The sequence below is a fragment of the Myotis davidii genome, unplaced genomic scaffold (genome assembly GCF_000327345.1).
Source record: "Myotis davidii unplaced genomic scaffold, ASM32734v1 scaffold247, whole genome shotgun sequence".
NCBI classification, from domain to species: Eukaryota; Metazoa; Chordata; class Mammalia; order Chiroptera; family Vespertilionidae; genus Myotis; species Myotis davidii.
The window spans coordinates 873,027-885,665 of record NW_006299593.1 but is presented as its reverse complement, the minus strand read 5'-3'; the positions used below and the strand labels follow the sequence as shown (position 1 = coordinate 885,665).

At 36.4% G+C, this 12,639-nt stretch overlaps 1 protein-coding gene across 5 annotated transcripts in view; it reads right to left on the bottom strand.

The window, feature by feature from the left end:
* The window catches only part of EXOC6B (exocyst complex component 6B), a 521,374-nt gene that overhangs the window by 230,794 nt on the left and 277,941 nt on the right, over positions 1-12,639 (bottom strand). For all 5 annotated transcript variants that reach the window (XM_006775280.2, XM_006775278.2, XM_006775279.2 and 2 more), the window contains 4 exons: positions 10,772-10,843; positions 9,957-10,054; positions 8,186-8,291; positions 7,221-7,330 (listed from right to left, as the gene is read on the bottom strand). In XM_006775280.2, the coding sequence (XP_006775343.1) occupies positions 7,221-7,330; positions 8,186-8,291; positions 9,957-10,054; positions 10,772-10,843 (386 nt within the window). The remainder of the gene's footprint in view (positions 1-7,220; positions 7,331-8,185; positions 8,292-9,956; positions 10,055-10,771; positions 10,844-12,639) is intronic.

The following is a 12,639-nucleotide window of genomic DNA, read 5'->3' as shown; positions in this document are numbered from 1 at the left end:
AGAGAGAGAGGGAGAGAGAGAGAGAGAGAGAGAGACAGAGAGAGACAGTGAGGAAGAGGAAGGAGGAATTAATAAACTAAATATGGAAAAATGTCAATTATTGGTAAATTTAGGTAAGAAGTATTCTGTTCATCATAATACTCTCAAAACTTTTTCCTTGCCCAGCCAGCGTGGCTCAGTGGTTGAGTGTCAACCTATGGGCCAGGAGGTCACGGTTCGATCCCCAGTCAGGGCACATGCCCAGGTTGTGGCTCGATCCCCAGTCAGGGGAATGCAGGAGGCAGCCATCAATGATTCTCTCTCATCATTGATTTTTCTATCTCTCTCTCCTGCTCCCTTCCTCTCTGAAATAAATAAAAATATACTTTAAAAAAACTTTTCCTTAATGTTTAAAGTATTTGAAAATATGTTAAAAGTAAAGATTGCTAAATAATAGGAGAGACAAATGCATACCATAGAAAAGAAGTTACAGCTAAATTAAGAGTGGGCAAAACAGACATTACAACTATTCTCATTTTTTTATTTTTTTAATATATTTTATTGATTTTTTACAGAGAGGAAGGGAGAAGGATAGAGAGTTAGAAACATCGATGAGAGAGAAGCATCAATCAGCTGCCTCCTGCACACCCCCTACTGGGGATGTGCCTGCAACCAAGGTACATGCCCTTGACCGGAATCGAACTTGAGACTCTTCAGTCCGTAGGCCAACGTTCTATCCAGTGAGCCAAACTGGCGAGGGCAACTATTCTCATTTTTAACACAGATAACAAGGGACATTTCATAAACTTAAAAGGATGAATAGAAGATACAACATATTAACTGTATCTGAACTTAAAAGCATATTCAATATATCTGAAGCAAAAGGGTGGAGGGTAGAGGTAGAAGAGAGCATAGAGGGAATAAGTGGTGATGGAAAATGAAATAAAATAAAAAGGAGAAAGATACACATCTAAAATAATAGCAGGATACTTTTAACACTCCTTAGTGATTGACAGAAAAAGTAGACCAAACACAGGAAAAACAGAAAATGTCTACAATACTATTAACAAATGTAATCTGTCATTTAGAGAATACTAAACTCAATAACTGTAAACATATTCTAATCACAAGCATATGGAACACTTACAGTTGGATTTAAATTTACCATCATACTAGTTGTTTTGTGTGTGTTTCACCTGTTCTATATTCCTACTTAGCTTTTTTGTTGACTGTTTTTTTTTTTTCCCAATGATTTGATTTTATCTGCATCACTGGCTTATTAGTTACCAGAGGCCCGGTGCACAAAATTCTGGCACTCAGGCGGGGAAGGGGGATCCCTCAACCCGGCCTGTGCCCTCTCGCAGTCTGGAAGCCCTCAGGGGATGTCCAACAGATGGCTTAGACCCGCTCCCCACCGAGAGCAGGCCTAAGCCAGCAGTCGGACATCCTTAGCACTGCTGTGGAGGCGGGAGAGGCTCCCACCACTGCCACTACACTCACCAGCCATGAGCCTGGCTTCTGGCTGAGTGGTACTCCCCCTGTGGGAGCGCACTGACCACCAGGAGGCAGGCAGCTCCTGCGTTGAGCTGGTGGTCAGTGCGTGTCATAGCAACCGGTCGTTCTGCCATTCAGTCGATTTGCCCATTAGCCTTTTATTATATAGGATTAGTTTCACCTATTTTGAACATCTTATAACATATCCAATTTTTCTCTCATGTCTTTTGTCCTATTCCTGGCAGATACTTACTTTTACTAGACATTGTTACTAGATAAGTAGTTTTCTTCAAGGGCAATAAAAAATAGATGAGTGACATCAGTAAGATAGCAGAACAGGAGATCCCACACTCATATTCCACTAGCAAAAATAACTTGGCAGTCATACATGGACAAAGTTGCTTTTGTGGAATTCTGGGATCTAGATAAAAGATTGCAACCTGGTGGAACCCCAAACCGAAGAGGGTTATTTTGAGAAAGCAAGCCATGCTCAGGTGGCCGAGCTGTTACCCATAATAATCCGACGTACACACACAGGAACAAACTACAATTCACTGTGAACTCAGCTAGAGCCTGTTTGACCTTGCCAACAGTGCCATTTGCCTGCCAACCTCAGTCCCAGATGTGGTCCATGACCCAACTCCAGCACCCACTAGCTACCAATCCTGCCTGTCCATGACTGCACAGAAGACATGCCCATCCATGACCCAGAAGCAAGCCTTCCAAACTTGTTCTGATTGCAAATACTAAAACAGCCCTGTAACTTGGCCCCATGTCCATTCAACTACAGGCCAGGAGTACTCCTACCTGCCCAAAGACCTGCCAGACCACGCACCCATCATGTACAGGGAGGTGAGACCATGGACTCGATCTGACTGTGGATCTTGAAGTGGTTCTGAAATCTATAACCTCTCATCTACAGTCTGATGCAATTCCTGTCATTAAACCTGCATGTAATCACTTTTTTCGCTTGAATGCCCTTTACCTTTCATTTTCATGAATTTGCATATGGTGTGTTTAAATATTTTTCTTTGTTCTCTGTTATTATTTTCTTGTTTAAATTGATAGGAGACTATCTCTAGTTTGATGTCTTTTATTACTTTTAGAATACGCTCAGCCATTATCTTTTTTTTTTTCAGCCATCATCTTATAAAACATTTCTTCTTCCCAGTTTCATCCTCTCCTTCTGAGACTCCCAATTACACTGTCTGGAATTGGCCTACAGATAATGGATCTTTTATTTCTTTCATCATTTTTTTCTCTGGTGTGTGTCAGTTTGGGTAACTTCTATTTACCTATTTTCAAATTCACTGAGTTCTTTTCCCAGCTATGTCAAATCTACTGATGAGCCCCTCAAAGGAATTTTTCATCTCTAAAACTGTTTCTTATGTCAAGCATTTCAATTTAACTTTTCCCAATAATTTCCATCTGTCTGCTAAAAGTCCCTGTCTGTTCATGCATGTGGTATTTTAAAGTCCCTAATATCATTTGGGTCACCTCTGAGTCTGGTTCTGTTTTTTAAATTGTCCCTTGACAATTAAGTTGTTAATTGTTTTTTTGCATGTCTCACATTTTTTATTGAAGGTTGAATATCATAAATAAAACAGTAGAGGCTGAGGTAACAGTATTTATACTTGAAAATGACCTCCTCTCTCCTTCCATTGGGCTATTAGTATATGCAGGAGTTGAATTCGGTTTGGGTTTGGTTGTTGCTATGGTTACCTTCAGTGCTTCACAGATTTCAAATGTTTCTACTGCTAGCATGTGCCTAGTGTGGGTGCTGAGATCCCAAAAGCTATACCTATATACCTATCATACAAAATCTCTCGTGTGTGTGTGTGTGTGTGTCTCTCTCTCTCTCTCTCTCTCCCCGCTCTCTCCATTCTTGCCCATCACCCAATGGCAGATTACTGTCATTTGTTATATAGTTCTTGTATGCTATTAGTAAAGATCAAAGGACTTTTTCTGCTGCCCTGGCCAGGCTCAGTCTTAGGTAGGTCCTCTGTGCTCGATGCTAAGGGGTGGAGCTCGGTCAACATCCCTGCCCTTCCTTGCAGTGGCAGCCAAACTTGGCTTTGTCTCCGTGATTAATATAGTGCAGTTTTGTGCTCTCTCCCACTGGTAGACGACTAAGGGCATTTGGTACAAGATCTTGTCTTCTGCCATTCTCCCAGGGGTGAAATAGCTTTCTTTTTACTTCAAGTCTCCCTGTAGCATTGTGCCTGCCAGAGAGATAGACACTTCCCTGCCCCAATCTTACCAGTGCTCTCATGTTCTTGATCAGTATGAGTGAGGTGTCCAAACCAGAGGAGTGGGACTCCATGCCTTTTTCACAGCAGTGGCTAGTCCCCTTCTCCATGCCTGATCATGGATGATTCTCTCTGCTCTCATAGCCAGCTCCAGTCTTTCTCATGAGCATGCAGGGAAAGACCACTGCAAATAACATGTGAGTATAAATTCCTCCTGGATCTGGGACACACAACTAGGAGTTCTACACTAACTAACATGCTAGCTCCAGCCATTAGTGACTCATTAAGATGAAATTAATTTCTACTTTCTCACCCATGTGATAGCTATGCCTTTCTTCCTGGCTCTGCCATGGAGTCTGTGCATCCTACCACTCCCTCCTGGCTGGGGCCAGCCTCGTTTTGGATTTCAGGGTATTTGGTCATCCTGTCACTTTAGCTTCCTGATGGGTCCCAGAAAGCTTTCATTTTGTAGTTAGTCTTGTTTTTGTTTGTGTGTGTGTGTTTATTCACTGTTAGAAAGCAATATTCTTTCCAGTTTTCAATATTACAGACTGAAGTGGGAGTATCTCATAGTAACTTGCTTTAAAAAAAAAAAAAAGAAAGAAAGAAAAGGGCTGTGTGTGTGTGTGTGTGTGTGTGTGTGTGTGTGTTCAAATGGAAAAAAGATCAAAAGAAAAAAAATTCCCATATATAAGGAGTGATTACCACTATGTGGTACTTTGGGGTCTTATCAATTTTTCTTCCTTATTCTATTCTCTATCTCCCAAATTCTTTACAGAGATTGAATTTTAATAACTTAAAAAAGAGATGTGTATATATACATATATTTGTGTATATTCTACTTTTTTAAGTACAAATGACAGAACATTATTTAACCATAGAAATGCCATTTATTTGCTGTTTTAAAAAGAACTTTCTGTCAAAAAGAGTTATATATCCTCAGAATTCATAATTGTATATTTTTTCAATTTTTATAATTCTTTCAGCATTTTTAGCTAATGTGAAAGTGAAAATTCTTGTTGGAAAAAATGAAAACTTGATTTGAGAATAATTATCCTTAAAGCTTCATAAAAATCTCAATACAGCAGTTTTCCTTGTTTTGAAAGCCTTGTGTTTAAGAGAATTGTTTTATATGTACTGTGTCTCACAACCCCTATTGTAACCTCCCAAATGACAGCTATACTTGTCAAAGTAATCTCTGTCACTACAGGTTATAAGGTAAATGTAGAAAGTAAGGTAAACGGCAACCAAATAGTAAAAGGCAGAAATGCATCCCAATTTAAATGTCTATTTTGAACCTACAGTCTAACACACACAGAGAAACACATAGCTACAAGTAAAGCAATACGATGTAAGATGAGTATTCATAGGGTACAGAAGTAGCACAAAGAAGTCATTAGAGCAGCTCCATTAGGAATAAAAGTGGTCCAAAAGGCTTCATTCAGTACATGGTGTTTAAATTGCATCTTGACGGATAGTTAGAAGCTAGTCAAGAGCACTAACAGGGAACAATGGTTTGAAATAGAGAAAGAGTCATGAGCAAAGTCAGAGAGTTATAAAATAGTATGTTATGATCAGAAAACAGCAGGTAGGTCAGTATGACAGAAGCATGGGGTGACAGGGAAATTACCCTTGAATATAAATCCGGAAATGGTATAAAGTGGACTAGGTCAAGGGGTGTGGGGGGAGACAAATAGATAAATATGTCTGACTAGAGTAAACTTTATCCTATAGGCCATGAGGAATCCCTGAAAAGGTGAGAAGAAGAAAAGTTAAATGAGATTTGATTTTTGAAAAATGACTCTAGGAGATATACAGAATAGAATCAGAAAAAAAAGAAAAGATAGATGGTTGGGAAAGTAAAATTAGAGATAGAAGAACAATTAGGAGACTATTTAACTGGTCCAGGTCAAACAGGACTACCATGTGAATTAAAGCAGCCACACTGTAAACTTAAAAGGTAAAAAAACAAGCTGGGAAAAAATAGATTTAAAGAAACTCATTTACAAATGACTACTACCCTCATTTGTTAAATGTGAACAATTAAGTGATTATCTCAGAAAAATATCACGACAACTACCTGAGTAATGTCTGTAAGGTATTAATACAAAGAGTAAGAATCCTAAACATGGCAGTGATTGTTTTACTGATGCTGATACAATCAGATTTGAGTCCGGCTTTAACACTTACTCCCTGTGTGATCTGGACGAAGTTACTTAACCTTCCTCTGTAAAACTGAAGTATGCTTCCCAGTACCCCATGGATGAGTATTATTTTGAGTTTTACAGATGTAATAACATACTCGTGAAGTATTTACAGGAATTTAGACCAATGCCTAAAATTTTGTTTTTAAGAATAAGAGTTATTAGAAACAGACTCATAGATACAGTCTAACACACACACTGAAACACAACTTCCAAAGATAGAATAAGAGTTATTAGAAACAGATTCATAGATACAGAGAACATTTTGACAGTTGCCACATGGGAGGGGGGGTTAGGGGAAATAAAAAAGGTGAAGGGATTAAGAAGTACAAATTGGTAGTTACCGAATAGTCATGGGAATATAAAGTACATCATAGGGAATATAGTCAATAATATTGTACTGAATATGTATATTGTCAGATGGACCATAGATTGATTGGGGTGATCACTTTATAAATTATATCAATGTCTAATTACTGAGCTATACACCTGAAACTAATATAATATTGTATGTCAACTGCAATTGAAAAATAAAAATTCTTTTTAAAAAGGAAAGGAATTATTATTTGACAATAGGAGTTGAAAATAATTCTCAGGTTCCTGATCTGAATGAATGGTGGTATCAGTCCTGAGAAAAGGTTTCTTTAGAAAGCCAATTATCATAACTATTCTCATTCAAATTCCTTAAGATGAATTAAGTGTCCTTCTTGGTGTTTTAAAAGTACATTACACATATTACAGCCTCACCCTGGTATATTTTACATGTCTATTTTCATGTTTGTTATCCTCAGTAGATACTGACAAAAAACATCTTTTATTTCTGCATTCTCAAAAAGCAAGATATATCTGATATATAAATAGGCTTAAAAATGTTATTTAAATAATTAAACATAAATTAAAGGGATTATGGATATCTATCCCAAGTCCAGAGACTACTTGAAAAAAGAAAAAAAAGGGGGAGGTGGGTATTACCTGCTACACTACTATTGGCCTTAAAATTTCATCAAATGGAAAGTCAAAACTAATACATTTTACTACTCTTTTCTGAATTCCCACTAAGACGTGTTAAAGTGTAAATCTCTAAATAGTAGAGAATCAACTAATACAAGCAAAAATGAGTTAATCAACAGTTTCCAATCTTCCCTTTCATCATGACTATATAAATATAGCAGTGCTTTGCTATGAAGGACTAATATTAGACTTTCAAAATCAAAGCTGAACGCAATATCAAAAGTATTTCACAACACTTATGAATATAGTCTCAATCTCAATATCTCTTACATTTCCACTATACCTTAAATGAAGATCTTCTGAAAATTTCAGACAGGCGTATATAAATTCTTTAATTTGGCTGTAAACTTTTGGCACAAATTCAGAGAAAGGAAACTTTTTTGGAAATGGTTGCTGTAAATGTAAGAATTCATGAACGTGAATCACAAATGAACATACATTGAAGGTACTTGTAAGTTAGTTAAAATGCAAAAGGAATTTTCTACTACATTGTGAGCTGTCTGCTTAACAATCTCAATTTAAGAAAGTATTTTTGTAAGTTTCCTGATAGTAAAAAGAATAAGATATAAATTTAAATAAAAATAATTTAAATGTCCTCCAAAACATGAAGGGATAAATAAACTGTGATAAGTACTCAGCAGTAAAAAGGAATGAACTATGGATAACATGCAACAACTTGGATGAATCTCAAAAGCATTATACTGAGTGGAAAAAACCAGTCCCAAAAGATTACATACTGTATGACTCCAATTATGTTGGCATTCTAGAAAAGCCAAACGTAGATGTACATCAACCATATTGGTGGTTGCCAAAGGCTGGGGGTGAGAGGAGGGATTGATTGAAAGGGGGCAGCATGAGGGATTTGGGGTATGATGGAACTGGTCTGTGTCATTATTGTGGTAGTACACACATGACTCAATGCATTGTCAAAACCAATAGAATTATATAGCACATAAGGTAAATTTCACTGTATGTTTTGGGAAGAAAATGTCCTAAGGGTATAATAAAAGCAAGTACTTCAAAGTGTAAACCAAATACTTCAATCCCCCAAATACTTCAGAGGACCCCACCAAAGCCATCTACTGACTCCCAAAATAGAAACTTCTGTTCTTCTAAGCCCAAGGTATCCCTTGAAGGTGTTCTAGTTCTAACCCACTGAGTTAGAGATAACCCCTTTAATAAGACTGATACAATGAAAGCTTCTAAAGGATGCCACCCAAAAAGGGAAGTTTATTTTAAATTACTTACCTTTTCCAGCTCTACATCTTGGAATGGGAATTGTCCTACCACCTTTTTATACATCTCTTCATTTGTTACTGGTATAGGACTGTAGTTGTCAGAGTCAAGTATGTTTCTATAAAGAAAATAAAGGATGGATGGATGGACGGATACATGGATGGGTGGAAGGAAGGAAGGAAGGAAAGAGGAATAGTTAATCACTGTAGGGATAAGTAATTTTCAGGTAAATTCTTGTATATGTATATGTATATGTATATGTATATGTATATATATACCACAACCCAAAATAAACATTTCCCAGTCCCTATTCTATTGCTTCTACGACATAACTATTTGGTTTCAGATAAGGACATCCTTCAAAGGAAGACAAAGAGAAAACTATATTCTGAAACAAATAGAACACAAATAGAACAAATATGACCTCATGGTATTTAAGATTTATAGATGATATAGAAAATTTAAGACAATATATTGAAGCCTTAAGTAAGTTAACAATGAAAGAATGTGTGCTCTGGAAAAAGCAAAGGGGTTTCATTTGTTTTTAAATAAGATATATTTGATTATTAATGTTCTTTAACCCTATACTAGACCTTCTATTCAAACTATTTAAATAGTGTTATAACAACTATTTAAATAATATGTTTCAAATATTGGATTGTAATAGGCCTCTTCTCTAAGTGTGAAGAAGGAAAAAGATGAGGAATCTCATGAGTAAGACTTCAAAAAAGGTTCCAAAGAAGATAAATTATTCAAAAGGGCTCAAAAGCCACTACCTTATGAATAAGCAATAGACAAGACATGTTCTCCAAAGAGAAAACAAAAAATTGAATAAGAAGACAAAAGATTATATAGACAAGCCGTGGGCAAACTACGGCCCGTGGGCCGGATCCGGCCCGTTTGAAATGAATAAAACTAAAATAAAAAGACCGTACCCTTTTATGTAATGATGTTTACTTTGAATTTATATTAGTTCACACAAACACTCCATCCATGCTTTTGTTCCAGCCCTCCGGTCCAGTTTAAGAACCCATTGTGGCCCTCAAGTCAAAAAGTTTGCCCACCCCTGATATAGATGGCATGAACCAAAATATTTGACGTTTATTCAAAGAAACAAAAAAAAGCCACAATGAGATTTGGGGGCTCCCCACATGTTCGACCTATCACTGATTTTTGGATAACTAGGAAACTTTATTTGGGACATCATTGCAATTTACTTTTATTAACAATCATAACCTGGATCATAGACATAAAATATAAGCCTACTTGTTACCCATCTTATATAATTAAAGCCTAATATGCTAAGTGTCCAGTCATCCGGTCAACCAATCAAAGCATAATATGCTAATGATATACCAAGGCCGCTCAACCGCTCACTATGACGTGCACTGACCACCAGGGGGAAGACGCTCCAACTGGTAGGTTAGCTTGCTGCTGGGGTCCGGCTGATAGGTCAGGAATGAGAAAGATGGGCCAGACATACCCTGGAGCCTTCCCACAGTCCCTCCCCAGCTGGCCAATCTTCCTCATCCCTCCTCGGCCCCAATTGTGCACAAGTGGGATCCCTTGGCTTGGCCTGTGCCCACTTGCAATCCAGGCCCCCTCAGGGGATGTTGGAGATCCAGTTTCGGCCAGATCCCACAGGCCAGGCTGAGGGACCCCACTGGTGCACAAATTTGTGCACCGGGCCTCTAGTTATATCTGAAAAACCTTATGCACAAACACATTGTACACACATGTATTTGCACTTGCACACACTATATGACTATAGATCATTTCTCACCTGAAAATACCTGCCCACTTCTTTAGCAGAGTTTCACTATATTGATCTCTAATTTCTAATAGCATATCAAAAAGCTGATTCACAGGAAAACCATAAACCTGAAACAAAATAAGAAAATAGCTTCATTTTATAAGGTGATTTTTGTTAGTAACATGAGAGAGATTAGGCATTGAAAGGTATCTTTGTTCCTTTAGCCAACAATTTAAATGTAACCATGACAAAGAGTCTTTCATTCTCCCCTAATATTTAGTTTTATCTCTCACAAATTAAAAGATACATACCAAATTATTTGTTAGTCAGAAAAAAATAAAAAGATGAATATTAAAATCAATATATTGTATACAGGTTATAACATCAGCTAAGCTCTTCCTACAACTCTGCCTGTAACAAGAAATAGGGAGAGAAACTGAAAATGCTACAAATCTCAGCCACTTCTAATGCTATTTTATTAATATAATATATGGTTATATATTGATATGGTTATATCAATAATTATTATTTAAGATGGTAGCTAAAAACCTCTAAAGTCACTCAGGTACTATATCTGAATTAAGAAAATTTTGGAAAACTAAGGTAGTAGCTGGTTCAATTAATTGATTTTCTCCAAGGGGAAAGAGAGGGATGGGAACTATTGATGAAAACATAAATGGTCAAGGTGATGGGCCAGGATCTGCTATAGAAAGATTAAAAAATCTAACTATAGGAAAAGAAGAAACACAAACAAAAACTGAAAGGTACTTATTCAAATTTAGGCAGCCAGTGAAAAGATTTAGCGCTGATGGAAACACTAATCTAGATAAACAAAAGTCACAAACCTGAAGTGTATCAGCAAAAAGCACAATGAGGTTCTTCAAATCTAACACGAGGTTTGGATCAGAGCAGTAAGACTAAAGGAAATAAAAGACAATTAGGAAAACATCTTAATCATTAAAAATAAAACTAAATTGTGATTTAATTGTTTACTGCTTCACCTGGTGAAGGATCCCAAGAAAGGGTCCAACACCAGATTTAAGGTAACAGAGATTTGAGAGCTGAGCAGGATACAAAGATGTATACATCACTGTTTTAAAAATGCAGCATGGTTGGTGTTGCTCAGTGGTTGAGCATCGAACCAGGAACCAAGAGGTCATGGTTTGATTCCCAGTCAGAGCACATGCCCTAGTTGCTGCAGGGGACAGCCAATCAATGATGCGCTCTCTCTTCCTCTCCCTTCTTCTCTGAAATCGCAGAAGATCAATGATTCTCATCATTGATGTTTCTATCTCCCGCTCCCTTTCCCTGTCTCTCAAAATCAATAAAAACATATTTAAAATAAATAAATAAATAAAAGTTTCAGTGATTTGGGTATTCAAATTTTGGGAATTCAAGTTTGGTTATTTTCTCTGTACTTGATTTCTCGGTCCTGAAAGATGTGTGTAAAATTTTCCCACAATGGGGCAGTTCATTAGTTTCAATTCTTATTACTAACAATTTTTGTTCTATAAAATAGGTATAAACTATTTATGCTTGCTTGTCTACTGCAAATAAGCCACTGTCTTTTTGGTGGATTAAAACTGATATTAATACAAAACATGCCTCTCTTCCCCCACTTAATGGTCTTCAACTTCATTTTTATTTGCCTTGTAGAATATTGCTATTTCTGCTCCTCTTTCTTCATTTTCAAACTTTGTAGGTAATCTTCATTATGTATGAATATCTCTTATTAACCAAACTATAAAACTTTCTAACCTTGACATTTCCCATGATTACTGACATATTTGGACCTATTCCAGCCATTTTAAGCTTTCTATTTATAATTATTTCTTTTGTTTGTTTCCTTTCATGTCTTTCATTGGATCAATTATTTTTACATTATCTTATAGTGGTTATTAATAAGTTATATACTTTCTGTCCACTAGTTTACTTGAAATAATCTGGAGTTTTCACTTAAACTTTTAAAACATTAAGCCTCTCCTTTTGTATGGATTCTTAACAGCATTAAACTTTGCAAATAATCAGTTATTTAGATTTTTCCATGAGTTTTACTATCTTTTTAACATATTATATTTAATCCTATCTCATCTTATATTTTGGATTTCTTTTTCATTTTACATTCCTTATTGTAGAATACCAATAAGATAGGATAGGTTCCATGTAAACTTTGAATCCTGATATGTATGAAATGCCTTTCTCTTGCCCTCAAATTAAAATATAAAATTTCAGATGTAAAAAAAAAATTGCCTGCTGTCATTTACCCTGCTTGATACAAGATGCATTCTTTCAGCTTTAATAATATAGTATTTCTTCACTACAGGGAAATTTCCTTCTTTTATTTCTTTAAATTATTAAAGTCCCCTCCATTGTGACTGTCTTTTTAAAAAATAGCTAATAGATACAACCAAAACTCTACTTCAATTATCTATATTTTTCAGCATTCATATTTTCCATCTTCATCTTGGGTAGGCCCAACAGGATGTCCAAATTCTAAGTTCAAATTGTCTGAACTAACAAATGAGTACAGGCTCTTTGTAAGTGGATGGGGCAGATTAATCACTGTGTTCAAAAAGCAGTACCAGAGCACTTCCACCATGCTATTTTCTCTTTATTTAGATGGTAAGGTTAGCCAAAGGAATTGGATAAGCAGCTGGATGACCAAAGGTTTTAGAATGCAAACCTCTAAATAATTTCCCTTATTTTATCCTAG